Source organism: Mustelus asterias, chromosome 14 (genome assembly GCF_964213995.1).
Source record: "Mustelus asterias chromosome 14, sMusAst1.hap1.1, whole genome shotgun sequence".
NCBI lineage: Eukaryota > Metazoa > Chordata > Chondrichthyes > Carcharhiniformes > Triakidae > Mustelus > Mustelus asterias.
Window position 1 is genome coordinate 93547166 of NC_135814.1, and position 21470 is coordinate 93568635.

Below are 21470 nucleotides of genomic sequence, written 5' to 3' on the forward strand. Positions count from 1 at the left end.
TGCGTCCCTCCTCAACACATGCTACTATTACCATCCATGTACCATTGCCTCCGACATTTACCTTTTCACTCTAGAGCTGTTTTGTTAAATTCAACATTGCTAGGGTTTTTTGTGTATTCAAAAGCTTTTGTCCATTCTCTTAACTTTTCCTCAAAGGCGATAAGTGTTCAGTAATTTACTATGTTAATGTTGCAATATAAATGTAAGTTGCTCTATATAGCTTTATATTAGTGTAATTCTGTAAGAAGTTCACATGAGTGAATGTTTTATGAAATGTGGAGTGTATAATCTATTTTGGATTTTGCTGATTCAAATTTTGAAATATTTGGCATTTACTGGGGTCAATTTGCAACAAATGTTTGAAGTGATTTAATAAACCTATGTTGTTAGAAACTCGGGCTGGGATTTTGCAAAGGCAGCAGGTGCTCTGTGGCCAGAAGCAGATGGTGGAACCCAGTGCCACAGTTTACAAGTGGCAGCCAAATTAGTGGCCGCTGCTGGGTGCCTTCCTATTAAGGACAGCAACCCACACCAAGAGTTGTGAGCCCAGTCAGAGGCAGGGAGAAAGCCGAAGGAACCTACAACAGCTAGGGAAGAAAATCTTAATAAACATTTATAGAGTCAAGTGGTAGAGGAGAAACCTCTCTATGGAAATCTTTGGGGTGGGCAAGGCTGCATATGGCCCATTCTTTGCTTCATAAGACCTTAAATCCTCGGAAGCTGTCTCTACCGATGGCACTAATTGGACCTTTACATATGGAAATTATCTCCCTGCCTCCTTGGGCAGGCAGCCTATGCGCTTCTAGCCCTGCTGTTGGTAGAATGCCCGGTCCAACAATATCTTGTCCCTACCTCCCTCTGATGCTGTCCCCTCCTTCCCATGCCGCACCCCATGCTGTCCACTACCTCCTTCCTATTAGAAATAGGACCACGGAACATTTGGCCTTTTGAACCTGCTCTATCATTTAATACAATAACAGCTAATCTTTCCTCAATTCCAACTTCCTGTACCGTTCCTATATCCCTTAGTTCCCAGTACAAAAAGATATTCAACAATTGAGCATCCAGAGTCCTCTAGTTTGGTGTAGAGAATTGCAAAGATCCACAATTCTTCGGATGAAGAAATTCCCCTTTCACTCTGTGCTAATGCTCAACCCCTTATTCTGAGTCTTTGATCCCTAGTTCTAGACACACCAGCCAGAAGAAAAATCTGTCCAGAATTTACTTCATTTTACCCCTTTAATTTCTCCCTGATAAAGATTTTAGTTTGTGTCACGTCATTTCTAGACATGTTTACATTGATTCTCTGGGAGCCACTACATATGCAGCATTCTTTATTGATATCACTGAAATTCTCCCCTTATTTGTTTCAATGAGATCAGCTTTTAGTCTTCGGAATTCCAGGGAATTTAGTCTCAGTCTATTCAATTTCTCCTCCTAGGACAATGCCCTCTTGACATACTTCAGACTGGTATACCCATGTTGCACACCCTCCAAGGCTAGCATATCCTTCTTTAGATAAGGAGATCAAAGCTGTACACATATTCTAGGTGTGGTCTGAGTAAGAATCTGCACAACTGTAGTTTGTCTTCTTTATTCTAATCCCTTTGTAATCCAGGCTAGTATACCATTGGCTTCCCTAATTACTTGCTGTACCTGCATGTCAATATCTATGTTTTATGTACAAAGACAACCAGGATCTTCTGAATATCAACATTTTCCATTCTCTCTCACCATTTAAAAAGTATTCTGCTTTTCTATTATTCCTTCTAACATTGTTAACTTCACTCTTACCCACTCATTCAACCAGTTTATATCTCTTTGCAGCCTCTTTATGTCCACCTCACCACTTATTTCCTACCGAATGTTGCGACATCAGCAACCCTGGATAGGTTATACCCCTCATCTAAGTTGTGAAAGTTAATAAATAGAATGCAATTCAGTTTCCACTGAATTTTCTGATGCCTCACAATGTCATGTAAAATTGTAACCTGTCCAACATATTGCTTTTCAGGATGAAATCCAGACTGTCCTTTTCTATTCCTTCTGTGCTGCTTCAAACAGCTGATATGGCTGCCGTAGTAAAATTAAAAACCACTGATACTTGTAAGATTCCTCCATATTTTTGACCTCAAGGTGTGCTCTGCACCAAGGGTGCATATTTGCCTCAAATAGAGTGGTTTCAACTTGAGAAATGCAGTTTTGAGGCAAGTGGATAACTCCTGGCAGTGTTATTCAAGACCATTGTGATTTTCCTCCTCTTGTTTAGAGCAGCTTTTGTGAATTTGACTAGATGGCAACTCTGCCTTGCAGCCAATTGTTAGCTGGAGGAGGCCGTGTCCATTACACTGCATCAAAGCAGTTCATTAGGGTCATTCATTTATGAAGTGAATTACACATTTTTATTTGCTTTTTATACAGCCTGTTTGACTCTGATCTCACTTCAATCTAAGAAGCTCTCCAGGCTGAAAGGATGCCCTCATGTTTTTGTTGCAGAACGGTGGGCCCACCAATCCTTGTTTTTTTCTCAACAGAACTCTCATTTCACTGATGATCATGGCATAGATACCAGGAGTTACAATATTCTTTGTCATGAAACCAGCATTGGTCCAATGACTTTTGGCTTGACAGAAATGCCGATTGGGTGATTTCAGTTGTTTTCTGATAACACTAACAAATTCCTTCTGTAAAACTTTTCTTCAAACCTAGGGAAGCATTATGTTCTTCCCCCTCCTGCTGCTATTGTTTTTCTTTTAGAAATTCTGATGTTCATGGTTCATCTGTTTTAGAATATATTTTAACTTTATAGTATGAATTGTAGTTTTGGAATATAACTTTTAGGTTGTGGGTTAAAAAGTCAGAACAGAAGAGAAAGAGCTAAAAGACAGGAGATGGGCTTACATAGCTGTGATGCTGGAGAGTTGCTGTAATGGCAGTCCAGAGAGAACTTTTGTTTTGGAAGTGAGGCAGTAGGTCCATAAACATGGGCATTCGCATTTTAAAATGGTTTGGCCAGGATAGAAGTTGGTACACTGTTTGAGCATCCAGTATCAGCCACCAGTGTAATGCCAGGCTGCCTGTAAACAGAGGTTGCAGGAATTCTTTATCAAAAGCACGATGGAAATGACAGAGATGTTGCACAGCTATTCCAAAGGCAAAAAACTGCATGCTGAAAATCTGAAATGAAAACACAAAATGTTGAAAATGCATAGCAGATGTGATGGCATCTATGGAATGAGAAAGTTAATGTTTCAGGTTGATGACCTTTTATCAGAACTTGGAAAAGTTAGAAATGCAATCAATTTGAGTGGATGGGAAAAGGGACAAAAGGCAGGTGTGTGATAGCTTGGAAGACAGGAGAGATTAAATGACAGATGAGTTAGTCAAACAGGGCCAAAGGGAATGGAAAAGGGGCAGAAAAGAAATAAACAAAAGATGCGCCTAAAGATGTGCTACTGTCAGAAAACAAAAATGAGAGAAAAGTCAAAACCTGCAAAGAAAAGGATATAAAAAGGAGGTGGTTGGTGGAGGGGTTGGTTGGGGAAGGTGATGGAGTGTGGGAATGGAGTGTCGTTCCATTGGTCTCCTCCCAGAATTATAGTGGGGGAATGTTGAAACCATCAAGTTATTCTCGTCCCAAGGTTGTTATTAGATTAAATATCAATTAATTCCAGCAATTCAAAACTAGACTTTCAAAAACAGGTTTAAAGTTTAATTACAATCTAAACATTGTCAGATCAGGTTCAAACATGTACCCCCCAAATGACATCCCATCTGGATCTTCAGTTGCATTAATTCTCAAACAATCGCCTTTATTTCCACATCTGTGACATCAGCAAAGGCACATCATATGGAACAATGATGGCTAACCGATCCACTTGACACCCTTAAATCTCAGGCAGACATATTAGAACTAAGGAGAATTGCTCGATAAGGTTAGCAGTCATCCTGCTACTGTCGCAATGATGTCTGTCGTTTGTGGATGGCACAATTATTTGTCATAATGAATGTTATAACAATTTATCCAATGTGTATTTTGCAATGGCATTTATGTTATGAAAGTGAGTCTTTTGAAAAGTTGTATAAAAAGTTGAGCACCATAGGCATTCATGATTCTATCTTGTTATTGTCTCTGCATTCAAGGCTGAATGTCATTCCATGCTTAGTTCCCAATCTCCTGATGCATGATGCTGAACTAAGGGAGTGGGCTTCAATTAGAAAAATTACAAATATTTGCAAGAGGGGTATGAGTATGTGATGTCAAAAGTGTTTGCTCAACTTGATGAAGCTATTTCCTGTGAGGATCTTGCATTGCTCCTGGTTGGCTGCTTAGTGGTGCTTTATGTGACCCTTGCGTAAAGACACAAAACACAATTGATACAGAATTCATTGCATGACAATGTACTTATGACTTAGAGTAAATAGAAAGATTGGTCTGGATCTTGTCGGGAACTGTCATGCTCTGGAAGCAATGCATTTGCACATCTCCTAAGACCTCCGCAGGATGTATGGAGGGAAGAGGTTATCAATGACAACTGTGTTAATGCTAACTGGGCCATGTTTCTCCCTAATGTAAAGATCATCCGGCACAGAAACATGGCAGGCTTCTGATAAGTGCAGGGTCCTCAGTGTTTATAACTAATCAAACCACGATCGTGGTGATGAGGTGGGTGGTAATTCTCTGTCCCACTCGTTCATATGCAGAATATGCTGGGGCCAGGAAATCACGGGGGAGGGGCCATAACATGTCCACGCTGGGGAGGACTCCCTTTGGGATTTTCCCTGCCCCTGCACTTGAAGTAATGTAATTTAAATATGCAATGTTGGTTTGAAATTGGATTCTCCCTGCTCCCAGGATTTTCCAATCTTTGGGGGCAGCCAGAACCTGGCACCAATCACTACTGATTTCCAAAAATGGACACCAGTTGTGGTGGCAATGCCAGGGGGCTCAGAAGCCATTGAAGCCCTTAGGTGCTCGAGTAAATGGCTGGGTAGTGCCAAGTTGGTAGTTCCAAAGGCGGGTCCTAGTGACCCCATAGTGGAGTGTCGCTCACTTGGGGTAGAGGGGTGCTGATACCAGCAAGTGGGGGGGCCTGATGCCAACAAATGGGGACCAGGGTCTAAGTTGGCAAGTAGGAGGGGAAGGGGTGTGTAGGGTTGTCTGGAAATCGGGCGCCCTTCCAAAAACAGCACCGCAATCTCTGAGGAGCCAGCCTTGCCGGCATCTTTAGGCCCCCACTCCAAATAAAGTTTTAAGTGTGGTTAAATTGTGAACTGAATCACACTGACCCTCCCAGCAGGAATCTCACCGGTTTTCCCACTGGAGACAGCACCTAGAACCATAGAATTCCTACAGTGCAGAAAAAGGCCATTTGGCCCATTGAGTCTGCACTGACCTTCCGAAAGTACATCCCACTCAGGCCCTCCCCTCCGTCATATCCTCATAACCCTGTGTATTTACCATGGTTAATCCAGCTAATTTACCCACCTTTTGACACTAAGGGGCAATTTAACATGGCCAATCCACCTAACCTGCAATATTTGGACTGCGGGAGGAAACTGGAGCACCTGGAGGAAACCACACAGACATGGGGAGAATGTGCAAACTCCGCACAGTCACTCATGGCCGGACTTGGACCCAGGTCCCTGGCGCTTTTGAGGCAGCAATGTTAACTACTATGCCATTGTGCCCAAGGTCTCTGTGTGGACAATGCAAACAAACTTCACAACTTTGGGTGCATGATGTAGAGTTCGATGTGAAAAAAGCTATTGGGAGTCAGTAGCAGGATGATGCCTCTGCCTTATTCATCCATCAGAGTTGGCCAGGGGATAAATGGAGTTCTGCGGATGTTGTTCCCTTTGAAGACTTGTAAGCACAAACCATTGAATTTGTTTTTGTTCTGGGCGCCTTTCTAAGCTGATCCTACTGATGAGTGTACCCATGTTTGAATTGGCTTTTCAGCCATGTAAAATCTGCCATGCCCAATGACTAGGTGATGCCATAGTTGAAAGGTTCGTACTATGCGGAGCTGCTTAAAGATGTGTGTTCATGCTAATCACATTCCACAGCAGTCACATGCTACTATGCTTTCCAAGGATGATCCCATCATTAAGACGGAAGGTGAGTAATGTGCTTCCATGATCATTGTGAGATCACCGACCTTTTCTGAGGTGTTTATACTAAAAATGAAGGTGTTGTGTCATTGAAGGCTGAAGTGATTTTTGGTTGTGAAAATTTGTCATCCCCTTTTTGCTCCTGAAATCTTGTAGCTATGAGGTTGTCCTGGGCATGTCTACCATGTCATGCTCTTGCAATGACATCCTCATGTGGCTTGGCTGAAGCCTTGCCCTCTTCAGAGTCATCACCTTCCACATCCTCCTCCTTCCAGGGAGATATCTAACTCCTCAATGTCTCCCTCTGGGAATATGTTCTCCTTTTGCAGTACAAGGTTGTGCGAGGCACAGCAAACAACAGTGATTCAGGACACTCTCCGTGGTGAGTATTGGAGAGCCGTGACTGACTGATCCAAACATCAGAAATACACCTTCAAGAAGCCAACAGTTTGCTCTATTAAAGACCTTGTGATGGAATGTGTTACATTGTCTCTCTCCTCAGAAACACTCTGTGGCTAATGATTGGGTGTCAATAACCATGTCTTCTGAGGTATTCTTTGTCACTGAGGAGTCAAACCGCTAAGTGCAAAGGTCCCTCAAATATTTGTGGCACCTGTAACAGAGTTTTGAGAGCTTCCTGGGTATTTAGCACAAACATGCTGAATTTTCTTTCTGTGATCACAAATTAGCTGAACATTCAGAGAGTAAAATCTTTTTCTATTAATGAATTTCACAGGCTGCTGCCAGGGCATTCTCAAGGCCACATGTTTGCAGTTGATGCTGCCCTGGACTTGTGGGAAACCTGAGATAGCAGCGGATCCCACAGCTCTGACAGTGGTTTGCTCCATCCAGGCAGAACTGCATGTGACAGTGAGCTTTACTGAAAAGAGCATCTGTCACTTCCTTTATGCATTTGTGTGTCATTGATTGTGAGATTCTGCAAAGGTTCCCAGTGGAGCCCTGGAAGGATCCACTGGCAAAAAGCTTAGTATAACAGTTACCTTCAAAACATTTGGTATGGGATACCCTCCAATTCTTTGCAACACAAGTTTCTCATGGAGATGTTGATAAAAGTGAGCTACCACATCCCTAGATAAGTGAAAGAACATGTGGCACTCTCTTTCGCTCACCTTGATGTAGGTGTCTTCTGTAGACCCTTGATCACACTAAACACCTTCCTAGATTTTGCCCCCCTCATCAGCATCAGGGGCCCCTCTGGCTGTTACTTCTCAGGGAGATTGTCTTCCCAGAGCTATGCCAATTGACAATGGGCACTTCTCCTCATTCTAATCATAGCTATCAATCAGACAACATTACCTGCAACCTGCATTCTCCATTCTTCTTTGTAAGTGTGAGCAATCCATGTTAGTTCCCCTTGAATGGCCCATGAAGTTCCCTATGACCGTCTCAGAAATATGGTTCTGATAGCGTAGCCTCAGCCCCAGGACAGTCTCTGAAATAGGCCTCCAAAAGTGTGACTTCAGTCCCAAGACAGTCTTTGAACCATTTCTGGACAGCCTTTTAACTCTTGCCCCACACAATTTTTCACTATTCCACTCTGTACCTTGACCACCCCCTCACCCCCAAAGCCAATCATGCCTCTGTCTCACCTTCCCCTCTCATGCCCCTCCACCCCACCACCATATCAGTCTTACCTCTGTCTCAGCCCTGCTCACTGGTCATCCTTCTGTGCCCAGCCATGGCACAGCTTGTGCTACAAGCATTCAATAATTACCAGTTACTGTGTGAAAGGAAGGCAAAAGCAGCATCTACTGACCTCCAAGTCGTAGATGAAGTGAACTTGCCTGATGCATACCACTTACTTAGTCGTAAATCAGACCTAATTATCCACTGGCAGGGTACTTAGTTTGGAGGGGCAACATGATTCCAGTGAGTTGACCTTTCAAAGAACATTCATGAGATGTAAAAGAATACAAATGTGGTTTGTGACATATCTCAACAGGACAAATGACCCAGCTTTAACTCGCCGTCAAAATCTGGAGAACAAAATTTCAAACTAATTTTGCACTGGGGGAAGCTGACTTTTTCATTCATACCAAATTTCAGTCAATGATTGCCACCGATGCGGGGAGAAGAAAGTTCCACCCTATATTTATTGTGTAAGAATAGGACATTTTAAAAAGTGGGACTTTTCTTTAAAGTTTATTTATTAGTCACAAGTAAGGCTTACATTAACACTGCAATTTAGTTACTGTGAAATTCCCCTAGTCACCACACTCCTGTGCCTGTTCGGGTCAATGCACCTAATCAGCATCAGAATGACATCTTCAGTACTACTTGAGGATTTTTATTTTGTGCCTCACTTCGTTTCTAATCATTGAGTAATTATGTTATCAGATTTATTCTGCATTTGCCTCAGCGAGAGCTCTACCACTTAACCATTACATTTTGTATTTCAAACAGGCTATAAGGGCCACAGCGAAAGTAGAAAAGTTGGTCCTAGCCAGAGAGCACTTGCTGAAGCTAGAGTGCATGTTGAAGCTAAAGAGGAACGACATCACTATGATCCATCTCAAGATTCAACAAAGCAGTTGGTGAGCAAGCATCTATAGGATTTCCTTTTTTTAATTCTTTTGTGGGATGTGGATGTGGAAAGATCAGCATTTGTTGCCTATCCTTGAACTGAGTAGCATGGTAGGCCATTTCAGAAGGCAATTAAGAGTCAACAATACTGCTGTGGGTCTGGAGTCACATATAGGCCAGACTAGGTAAAAATTGCAGTTTTTCTTCCCGAGAGGGCGTTAGTGAAGCAGATGGGTCTTTACAACAGTCCATAGTTTCATGGTCACCATTATTGAGAATATATTCCCGATTTACTAATAGAACCTAAATTACACCAGCTTCCATGATGTGATTTGAACCTTTGTTTGTCCCCAGAGTATTAGCATAACCTCTAGGTTACTAGTTTAATGGCATCACCACTATGCCACTATCCTTCCCTAAATTAGTTTGTTTGTATTTAATTTTATGCTTTCAACTTTGTTTTCAACTCTTGAATAATTTTCCAAATGCAGGGAGAGCATAAGAATATTCGTCGAATAGCCTCCTGGTGTTTCTTGAAAGACAACTTATCAGAAAACTTGGTTAGTCTGTAAACCAGCTAAGGAATGACCTCTGGTTCGAAGGTTAAGAATTTGACCATTAATTGAGATAGGATATAGGTCTATATCTCAAACACCTAGCAGAATCCTTGGGTAGGGTTTCCTGCCCTCCCCAAACCCCCCCCCCCCCCCCCACCCTCCATTGGTGTGTTTTGTGGCAATGGAGGCAGCCTGCCATTGGCTGGCAGGGAAATCTCTGGTCCCACTACTATCAAAGGATTTTTCCATTGTGTGTACCCTCCACCACCAGGGAACCCATGGTGGGCAAGGATCACTGTTGGCAGAGCAAGAAGATACTGCCAGTGGAATGGGCAGAATATTTTGGCCCTTGTCTTAAATACCAATGTGATTGTGGTGGCTCAGAATGTCTGACAGGTCTTTGTCTCCAGTAAGTAATTTCAGTAGCAGAGAATTAAGCTTTTGGCGATAATGCTTTGTAGAACTGAGCATGATGGTCTTCAGCTATGAGGATTTTAGCGATTCAAAGCTTTTTACTTTCATAGTATACAGGAACTGTGATGGACCATCCAACTCCTTGAGCGCAGACTGCTATTTAATTTGATCATCACTGACCTGGATCTCAATTCCATTTGCCCACCTTTATTCTATATCTCTTTAAAGCCTACCCAACAAAAATCTAGCGATCTCAGTTTTGAAAAGTTCACTTGAATCAGCATCCACAGCTTTTTGTGAGTTTCAGATTCTGCATTCCCCAACAGATGTTTATTCTATTGAACCTCAATCATCTTCAAGACAGTGATTTGATCTGTACTCAACTCTCTAGCCTCAAGAGGATACAAATCAAGTTTATACAACCTATTCTTATAACTTAACCTTTAAAGCATTAATTGTGAAGAATTATAATTCTTGTGAATCAGTGCTCTATCCCTTCCAAGGCCAATATATTTTGCTGAAATCTGAATGTAGCAGATCCAAATGGGCTTTGATGAAGCATTATTCCTGAACTTCTGACTATCAAACCATCCATGCCCCACCCCACCCTGTCACCCTCAGATAAAACACAATAATCCATTTGCCTTTTTGATTATATTTTGTATTTATGCCCAAACCTTGAAGTGATTTACGCGCATTGACAATGATTAAGCGTCCCATTATCTACCAATTCAGGGAACTGGGATGAATTGTTGGCAACAAATTATGTTTTTGTGGGCAGGATTTGACATGACCCGTCTTTCATGCCGGCAGAGGTGGCTTGCCATTGACCGGCGGCAGGATCTTCTGGTCCGGCCATTGTCAAAGAGGTTTCCCATTGAAAACACCCCTCACCACCAGGAAACCAGCAGTGGGGGTGCATCATTGGCAGGATGCCGCAGACGTGAATAGCCGGAAAATTTCGTCCTCTATATGTTACAGTGGAATCAATACCAATCTAAGCTCCTGCCACTGACCACAGGGGCATCAAGAACTGTGGACCACCATGCCAGCCAAGTGCACATGCACATGCATGGCTGTTCCGAACATTGTTCCAGTAAGAATCACGGACCTAAATTAGTTGTAGGATTCTGATTGAAAATCCTTTCTCCACTGTGCATAGACACTCACCATTCATATGATTTTCCATCTTTTCTTTCTTGTATCCAAAATGAATTGACCTTGTACTTCATGCAATTGATCTCATGGGCAGCACGGTGACACAGTGGCTAGCACTGCTACCTCATAGCACCAGGGACTCAGGTTGGATTCAGGCCTTGTGTGGAGTTTGCATGTTCTCCCCGTGTCTGCATGGGTTTCCTCTGGGGGCTCTGGTTTCCTTCCACAGTTCAAAGATGTGCAGGTTAGGTAGACTGGCCATGATAAATTGCTCCTTTGTATCCCAAGATGTGTAGGTTAGAGGGATTAACAGGGTAAATGCATAGGGTTACAGGATAAGGGTGGGTATGGGTCTGGGTAAGATGCTTTGTTGGAGAGTTAGTGCAGAACCAATTGGCCAAATGGCCTCTTTTTGCACTGTAGGGATTCTCTAATTCAATGATCCCCCTCGAACTCTGGGCCCTATTTTACCATTTTAATTCGAAGTGCTGGGCGAACTTGAAACTCGGAATGTTTCAGATCTGACTTTTAGACCCATTCTCAGGTGCCTTCATACACACTCTGCCTGAAAAAATAGCAGCGATTCTGAATCACGCTGCAGAAGCCTGTAGGCAGGGCTTATCGCGCCTGAAACCTTGCAGCTCCGATCAGTGCCTCCAACTATGCATGCGCAGTAAGAAAAAATGGAAAAATGCTCCCCTGCCACATCGCTCTTGGGCTGAATAATGCCTCCCCCGGCCCCCACAGACATTGCCCCACCCCCACAACATAATTGACCTCCTTATCCCCCCACTACCCAGATCAATCGCAGCCCCTGCCCCCTCCCCCCCCCCCACTGATCACACGCAGAGTGGCAGCAGACACCCCTCCCCCCCCTGCACTGATCACACACACAGTAGCAGCGAGCCCCCCTGCCCCGTCCCCTCCTGCACCACAGAACCATCTGACCCGCCTCCCTCCCCCCCCCACCAGAGAGCAATCTGACCTGCCTACCCTCATCAGAGTCATCTGACCCGCCTCCTTCCCTCCCCCCCCCCACCAGAATGCCATCCGACCCGCCTCCCTCCCCCCCCACCAGAGAGCCATCTGACTTGTCTCCCCCCATCAGAGAGTCACCTGACACACCTTCCTCCCTCCCCCCCCACCAGAGGGCCATCTGACCCGCCTCCCTCCCCCCCCAACCAGAGAACCATCTGAACCTGCCTCCCTCCCCCCCACCAGAGAGCCATCTGACCCGCCTCCCTCCCTCCCACCAGAGAGCCATCTGACACCCCCACCACCTCCACCCTGAGTCAGAGAGCTGCCGGAAGCTCTGAACTTACCTCCTTAGAAGCTAGAGCACCCGAATTGGACCTTTGCAGACCATGTCTGTTTCTCGCCGAATCTGGACGGGCGAATATGGTTGTAAAGGGGGAAGTGCTGGTAAGTTTGGGCGTGCAGCCCATTAAGTCCATTTAAATGCATGCAAATGCATTTAAATTGTTGTTGCGCCCATTTCGGGTGCGGTTCTGATGGCGGCCATTTCCAGCCCTTGGTAAAGGGGGAATGGGTGCTAAGGCGGGCGCGGATTGTGCTACTTGCCTTGCGCCCGACTTTACCAAGTTTTCGCGCCTGAAAACGGGCGCAACTTGATAGTAAAATCGGGCCTTCTGTCTCTAATTTCCAATAACTGCCTCAAAATTAATGTCAGGTCTGTAATCACCTGAGTTCACATTTCTCCATAAAAGTAATAAGGTGACAATTGCAATTTAGTAGATAATGGAACCCATATTGGGTGATGAAATTTTAAGTATTTTAGTCAAAATTGATTGTTATTGACCACTTATTTACCAATAAGTGTCCTTAAACTAAATATAAAACCAATTCTCCACATTGCAAGTGAAGAATCACATTTACTGAAATTTATATATCTTCATTTACTGAATTGTCAGAAGCATGTTTTAAAGAGGGAACAGTTGATAACTGATACATTAACTGGATTTAAGAACTTGAAATTGATTAAGGATCACACAACTCAAAAATGGAAAACTTGAACTTTGTTGTTGGTCTGTGTCAAGCCAAAGTTTTTAAAAATATATGTAGCTGGTGCTCTCTGACATTGAGATAATAACTGTGCATATACAGGGAATGCCCCCCCCCCCCCCGCAGTGTTGTGGCACAAATAAATACAGCCTTTGCATATTTAACAGCCTCCTACTGTGATGTGGGGAATGCTGGGTGTTCAAACAATTCTGTGATTCTCCTCTGATTTAAAGTCCTGTCTGAAAATTGAAACTGGGGGAAAAATGGGTGTCCCAAGATCTTACCTAATTTTCCACTTTCAGCTGCACATTTTTCTGGTGAGAAACAAACGGCCAGTCGTTGAAATTTCCTCCCTTTATCTCTAAACCATTTTTGTCAGTTTGCAGACTGCTTTTAAGTTTTACATTGATATTATGAATCCTAGACTCGTTCCATTCATGAACTTTTGTTTTGTCATTATGTCAGCTTCTAACCTTGTTTCAGAATAATCCATACCCAAATCATTCTTGATTTCTAGTTGATTAAATGCAGCCAGTTTTGTTGGAATTCAGCAACTAGTTTAAGTGCTTTATTCACTTTCACTTGCAATTGTCAGCATTAACAATTGTACATTATTCTGTCCTTGAAGCAGGCAGTCATCCTGCCACTTTATAAATCATTGATATGTCCACACTGTGTACAGTTCTGGTTGCCACAATGTGAAAGGATATTGTAGCTATTGAAAGGGTACTGAAGGGAGAAATGAAAAAGATTGAGGGGTCAGACGGATTTGATTATGGGAATTGGGCATGTTTGAAGAGGAGATCGACAGGTGATACGATTGCTGTTTTAAATATTCTTATATAATGAAATAATGTAGACCTTGACCAATTATTTGACCTTGTTCAAAGCAGTAAAATCAGATAACCTGGCCGATGTTTGAAAAGGGCTAAATGCAAAAAATGAATTTGCAGTAACAATATTGCAGTGAACAAGAGGTCACTCTATGGAACAGACTCCTTAAGGTGACTGGCAAGCGGTTATTATTGATTTATTCGAATATACATTGGATTAATTTATTTCAGAAGATAAAATTTTGTAATTCAAATATATATGTAATTCAAAACATGACGTGCATGTAGCATGCTTGGGAGAAAAATGCGATTTTTGGGCTAATGACTCCCAAAACACTCTACCATTGAAGTTTTTCTCATGTAATTTCTGTGTCTGTTGCAGACTTATTAATAGAGATTGATTGCTATGATTACTCAACAACATTAATGACAACTTGCATTTAGGTAGCATCTTAAATGTAATAACACATTGCAAGGTCTTTGAGTGTTATCAAATTTTGTTTTATACTGAGCTGGGTGTCGCAGTGGTTAGCATTGATGCCTCACAATGCTAGGGACCTGGGTTCGATTCTGGCCTCGGGTCACTATCTATGTGGAGTTTGCATGTTCTCCCCATATCTGTGTGGGTTTCCTCCAGGTGCTCTGGTTTCCTCCCACACTCCAAAAGATGTGGGGGTTAGGTGGATTGGTCATGCTAAATTGCCCCTTAGTGCCGGGGGGGGCGCGGTGGGTGTTGCAGGTAAAATAGGTGGGGTTAAGGTGATAGGGCCTGGGTGGGATTGTGTCATTGCTGACTTGATGGTCCAAATGGTCTTCTTTGACACTGTGAGGATTCTATGATTCTATGAGCCACGTAAGGAGATATTAGGCGAGATGACTAGAAAGCTTGGTTAAGAAGGTAAATTTTAAGAACCATTTGAAAGGATGAAACAGAGTGTGAGGCAGAGAGATTTAGAGAGGTAATGAAGGCACGACTTCCAGTGGTGGAGCAATTAAAATCAAGAGTGCTCAAGAGACAAAAATTAGCAACGCACAAAGATCTCAGAAGACTGTAAGGTTGGAGGAAATCGCAAGGTGGGAATGTGTGAGTCCATGAAAGGATTTAATAATATGGATGTTCATTTTAAAACTGAGGCATTGTCTAACATTGCATGTTTGGAATCCTGATTGGAGGAGTTCAAAATTTCCCCCAAAAAATGTGCATGGATTTTGGAGATGACAACACATTCAAGGACGTGAGAACAAAGGGAAGTTGGAGATGGTGCAGTCGTTTTAAGGATGGCAGGATCAAGGTTTTATTCTGCAGAGATGGGTGGTGACAGCAAATTTGAAGGGGAGGGGAAGAATACATTCCTCTTTCAAAAATATTTCATTGACTGTGATACCCTTTACAATCTCTTGTGGTCATGAAGGATCCCAGATCTTTTTTTTTAAATACCTGAGGTGATAGGACCTGTAATAATATTAGCTAATGTAGGAGCCGGAATGGAAGTGGTGTGATCAGCAAAACGAAACAGTGGGAATAGGATCAGGAGAACAAAAGGTGTGTCTCATTGGTAAGATGAACTTGCAGAGGGCAAAGAGGGAGATGGAAGAGAAACTAGAGAAGGATGTGAATTCAGAGTGAGGTTGGCGAGGAACTTGAGGAAATTTGTCTTCATGAACCTAAGGGAATGGAGGGAGGCAGCAGAAGTAGTTGAATGGATAGTCTTGAATAGAGTCATGGAATCCTACAGTGCAGAAGGAGGCCATTTGGCCCATCGAGTCTGCACCCATATCTCCATAACCTAGCTAGTCCCCCTGACACTAGGGAGCAATTTAGCATGGCCAATGCACCTAATCTGCACATCTTTGGACTGTGGGAGGAAACTGGAACACCCGGAGGAAACCCACGCATATACGGGGAGAATGTGCAAACTCCACACAGTGACCCAAGCCGGGAATCAAACCTGGGTCCCTGGCATTGTGAGGCAGCAGTGCTAACCACTGTGCCGCCCTTTGATCTTTGTATAAGAAACATTCATGGCGATATGGATGCAGGATGAAGGAGAGAATAACTTTAAGAATGTTTTGGTAGAGAAGAGAAACCAGGCGTTATCTTTGCTTTTGTGGATGATCATTGAATGGTTTTTGTGGGTAAACAGGACCCAATAATGCTTTGTGATTTAGCCAGTTCTGACAATGGATGATTCAATCAATTCTTCACAAAATCTGCATTCATTAGACTTGGGTGTGAAGATGATGGAGATACTATAGGAAACATGTGTAACAGTTTTAGTGGGGACAAGCACATCAAAGATGGGAGAGAGGGCATGATTTAGCAAATCAGTAGCTGTGGAAATGGCATGATGAATCATAGGCCAAAGACTAGGTGGTTGAGAATTTGAAAGTGCAGTGGAAGGGAGAGATTTTATCCATCGTCGGAGACGGGGGGAAAAAAGGAAGGAGGGAGGGGAATATTCGTAGAGACAATAGTAATAGTAATAGTCATGATGGGAGTAGTGAGGCTACATGGAGATAATAATATTGTGGCGCTGTCTAAGAATATAGGTAACAGAATTTATATGGAGGGGGCAATTTAGGGAGTAAAGGAGAGCAATGAGCTCAAAGGAGAAAAAACAAGAAGAGTTGAGATGGAGATTGAAATCACTAAGGATGAGAAGTCACTGAGTGCAGAATTTGATAAAGGGAAGCAGTGAAAATATCTTGGTGATACCTGTGTGGGTACCACAGAATTAGGATTTTGAAAGAAAAATGAGGAATGGAACAAGGTGACACACTCAAAGGAAGAGAAATTACCAGAGGAGTAGGGACACAGGCTAAGGTGTGATTTAAAAGGTACAATTTATATTTAAGATGCCTCAAAGAAAAACAACTTAATTATCATTGTGACGTGGACCACAAGGATAGTGGAAGGTGATCTAGATGGACCTTTTAAGGAAGAGAGCTCTTCGTTTAGCAATGCCTTCACAAAACTATTCCACAGCTATTTGGGCTGATGCTCACACGGGGAAAAAGCAGTGATAAAGTGTGTGAAATGTTAGCATGAACAAAGCTGAGGGATGTGGGTATTGTGGCTGTTGCACCTCTACTGGAGGCTATAGTGAGAAGATGATGTAGGTTGTTGGGCTGTGCAATGGCCAATGCACTTTTACAACAAAGAACACAGAATGCAATGAGATTTTGTACAGAGATATTACATCCAGAAACCAAAACATATGACGACTTGACAAAGGTCCTTGAAGAGCATTACTCTCCAAAGCCATTGATCATCGTGAACAATTCAGGTTCCACAGAAGAAATCAAGTGGAAGATGAAAGCATTGGTCAGTTTGTGGCAAACTTAAAAAGACTGGCATAACATTGTGAGGTTGGTGAGTCATTCGATGATTTTCTACGAACTTGTTTAGTTTGTGATCTCCAAAATGAGACTATCCAAAGAAGACTGCATACTGAACATAGAATCATAGAATCTACGGCACGGAGACAGGCCCTTCAGCCCAAACTGGTCCATGCCACCCAAAATGCCTATCTAAGCTAACCCCATTTGCTTGCATTTGGTCCATTTCCCTCTGAACCTTTCCTATCCATGTATCTATCCAAATGCCTTTTAAATGATGTCAATGTACCCGCCTCAACCACTTCCTCTGGCAGCTCATTCTACATATGTACCACCCTATGTGGTAAAAAAAATTGCTCCTCAGGTTCCATTAATTCTTCCCCCTCTTAACTTAAAACTATGCCCTCTAGTTCTCGATTTCCCCAACCCTGGGGAAATGCATCCTATCCATGCCTCTCATTATCTTATACACCTCTAAGATTTGATTTATTATTGTCACATGTATTGGTATACAGTGAAAAGTATTGTTACTTGCGCACTATACAGACAAAGCATACCATTCATAAGAAAGGAGAGAGTGCAGAATGTAGTGTTATAGTCTTAGCTAGGGTGCAGAGAAAGATCAGCTTAATATATGGTAGGTCCTTTCAAATGTCTGATGGTAGCATGGAAGCTGTTCTTGAGTTGGTTGGTACTGACTTTTGTATCTTTTTCCAACAGAAGAAAGTGGCAGAGAGTAGGTCCAGGATGGTGTCCTTAATTATGCTGGCTGTTTTTCCAAGGCAGTGGGAAGTGTGGACAATATTAGTGGGTGGAAAGCTGGTTTAAGTGATGGACTGGGCTTCATTCACGACCCTTTGTAGTTTCTTGTGGTCTTGGATAGAACAAGAGCCATACCAAGTTGTGATACAACTAGAACGAATGCTTTCTATCTGTAAAAGTTGGAGAGAGTCGTAGTGGACATACCAAATTTCCTTAGTTTTCTGAGAAAGTAGAGGTGCTGGTGGGCTTTGTTAACTATAGTGCCGGCATGGTGGGGGGGTGGAACCAGGACAGGTTGGTGGTGATCTGGACACCTAGAAACTTGAAGCTTGCGACCATTTCTACTTCGTCCCCATTGATGTAGACAGGGGCATGTCCTCTACTATGCTTCCTGAAGTCAATGACTATCTCCCTCAATATCAACAAAACAAAGGAGAAATTATTGTCATCGCACCAGTTCACCACATTCTCTATCTCTTTCCTGTACTCTGTCTCATCATTGTTTGAGATCCGACCCACTACAGTGGTGCCATTAACGAACTTGAAAATCGAGTTGGAGGAGAATTTAGCCACGCAATCATGTGTGTAAAGAGTATAGTAAGGGGCTGAGAACACACCCTTGTGGGGCACTGGTGTTGAGGAGGTGGTGTTGCCTATGGTTACTGATTGCGGTCTGAGAGTTAGGAAGCTCAGGATCCAGTGACAGAGGTAGGAGCCAAGCTTCAGGCCATGGAGTTTGAAGATGAGCTTCGAGGAATAATGGTGTTTAAGGCTGAGCTGCAGTCGATAAATAGAATCATAGAATCTTACAGTGCAGAAAGAGGCCATTCGGCCCATTGAGTCTGCACCAACCACAATCCCACCCAGACCCTATCGCCATATCCCTACATATTTACCTACTAATTCCTCTAACCTATGCATCCCGGGACACTAAGGGTCAATTTAGAATGACCAATCAACCTAGCCCGCAATTCTTTGGACTGTGGGTGGAAACCGGAGCACCCGGAGGAAACCCACGCAGACACGGGAATGTGCAAACTCCACACAGACAGTGACCTAAGCCGGGATTCGAACCCAGGTCCCCGGAGCTGTGAAGCAGCAGTGCTAACCACTATGCTACCGTGCCACCCCAAATAGGAATCTGACATAGGTTATTTAGCTGTTTCAAGGTTGAGTGCAGGGCCAGGGAAATGGCATCTGCTGTGGACCTGTTGCAGCATTTGGCGAACTGTAGTGGATCCAGGCAATCTGGGAGGCCAGAATTGATTTGTGCGATGGCTAACCTTTCGAAGCACTTCATAATGATGGATGTCTGAGCCACTGGATGATAGTCAGTAAGGGACACTGCTTGGCTTTTCTTTGGTACCGGGATGATGGTTGTCTTCTTAACATAGAAATATAGAAGATAGGAGCAGGAGGAAGCCATTTGGCCCCTCGAGTCTGCTCCACCATTCATTACGATCATGGCTGATTGTCCAACTCAGTAGCCTAATCCTGCTTTTCCCCCCATAACCTTGGATCCCATTCGCCTCAAGTGCTATATCTAGCCACCTCTTGAATACATTCAACGTTTTGGCATCAACTACTTCCTGGTAATGAATTCCACAGGCTCACCACTCTTTGGGTGAAGAAATGTCTCCTCACCACCATCCTAAATTGTCTACCCCGAATCCTCAGACTGTGACCTCTGGTTCTGGATTCCCCCACCATCGGGAACATCCTCCCTGCATCTACCCTGTCGAGTCCTGTTTGAATTTTATAAGTCTCCGAGAGCCCCCCTGTTGTAGGGAAATATCCCTTACCAGTGCAGAATAGAAGTTGAGTCGCAAATCAAGGTTCAAAGCGTGTCTTTATCGTACAATTACTGGGATCCCAGGGAGACCCCCGTAGCCAGCTCAGAAACAGTGGCTTGGCCACGTTGATCTCAATTAAATCACATCAGCTCTGGATCTTTATAGGGATCCAAATTCGCGCGGGAACATTTGATTATGCTTTTTTACACAATGTATAAAGTGGTCTGTCAGTTTCAAAAGTCCCTAGGAAGTTTCATCGATTAGCATTTGTATGGTGTGTGTTCGTGTTAATGGGATTACTTGGTCCTGCCCCGGTGTCTAAATGCGTTTCCCATTATCATCTCTATGTGTCCTCTTATTTGAATTGATCCTATTGTTCCGTGTCTGTGTTTCCTGCTTGTGAGATTGAGTGTTAATGTCATCCTGTCCTGTTGGGTGTCTGGAGTATTTCATTCTTAACCTTTTATCCTTATCTCTTAGTTTATCAGATTTTTATGTCTGCCTTGGCCGAATTGGTAATATTTCAGTGATAGCTTGGTTTTGATAACCCACTCTATGTCTCGTTTCATAGGGATCTTGATCGTCCTTGGCCAGTTTAAAATGCAGCTGCGCGCTGTTGCTAGGCAGATTAGGGATCTTCCGTAGTTTTTGAAATTCGTGAGTCTCTCAGCTGTGCAGGGGGGGGACCCGATCGAATATCCATCCGGGGGTGCCCCTCTGCATTGTTGGCCCGTTATGAGTGGTGCCAATTAGTCCAATAAGTAAATATGTTTGATGATACAAATATGGTTTTCTGGAAAATTTCCTCCTTCAGTCCCTCCTCTCGTCCAGGGGGTGCCATTCATGGCTCACCCCCCATGGACGACCTTCAGAGGAACAGTGATTTGTACAGCTGTTGTCCTTGCCGTTGTTCCTCTTCTTCTGTGTCGTTGTTAAGTTCTTGCATCTGGATACTGGCAGTGGGTAGCATTCTTGATGTAATATTTGCACATATCACTTTAATACAGGTTAGGCCAAGGCAGAGTGTGAACAGGATGGCTACTACTAGGATTAATCCCTTCATAATATATGCTCCCCAAACTGTGTTAAACAGCCATCCTAACCACCCATCAGTCCCTGTTAACCCCTGTTTAAAGTTATCCAATTGCTTTTGTATCCCGGACATGGCTGCTGTTATGTTTAGTGTCTCGTCGTGTACGTATGTGATGCATTTTTCCTTGTCTGGCTAGCTGATAGTCCACCGCATATCTCGTTTGTTGTGTGTATAGTCTGAGTTCTGCGAGTTCTTGGTCAATTGCGCCTAATGCTTGTAGGGTGTTGTTTCCTAAAATAGTCAGTCCACATATGAAGAAATTCCTATTACTGGCACTGATCACCCCTGCGGCGCCCCCCAGGGATAGTGTCCCCAGAAATCCATATCCTAAAGAAGACCCTAGTGTGACAGGGGCCTGCCAGTCGGCGCAAAATTCTGCGCTGATGGCCCTGGTCACTATGCGTTTCTGGACATGCCCTTCACTTGGGCATGGAACCGTGAGAGGTCTGATTGTCCCTACGGAAAAGAACCTTGGAGGCCTGTCTGTGGCCGTCATATATACATTTTTAAATAAAAACACGTACCCGTCTTTAACCCGATAACATGCATTACCCCGGGGTCGTTTGACCGCATGGCCCCATCTTGTGGAACCTTCCCTCCCCCTGGACTGTCCACTTGATTGTACCTCTTGGTGAGAATCAAATGGATATGTCCCTGAGGCTGAGCTTACGTGGGTGCCGTTGCACTTGCCACACATAAGCTGCCTACCCGCGGTGACTGCAATGCATTTTTGTTGCTTGCAGTCACAAGTGAAGTGTCCTTCCCGGACCCGGCACTCCTGGAGAGCACAATGTGCCTCAGCGCACGAATCATTTTTAGGGACAAAGGCATGCACGCACCC

The 21470-nt window shown here is 43.6% G+C and overlaps 1 protein-coding gene across 1 annotated transcript in view; it reads left to right on the forward strand.

Moving 5' to 3' along the window:
• Positions 1-21470, forward strand: part of spag16 (sperm associated antigen 16) — a 926172-nt gene that overhangs the window by 63159 nt on the left and 841543 nt on the right. The window contains exon 9 of the mRNA XM_078227730.1: positions 8539-8669. Coding sequence (XP_078083856.1) covers positions 8539-8669 — 131 coding nt within the window. The remainder of the gene's footprint in view (positions 1-8538; positions 8670-21470) is intronic.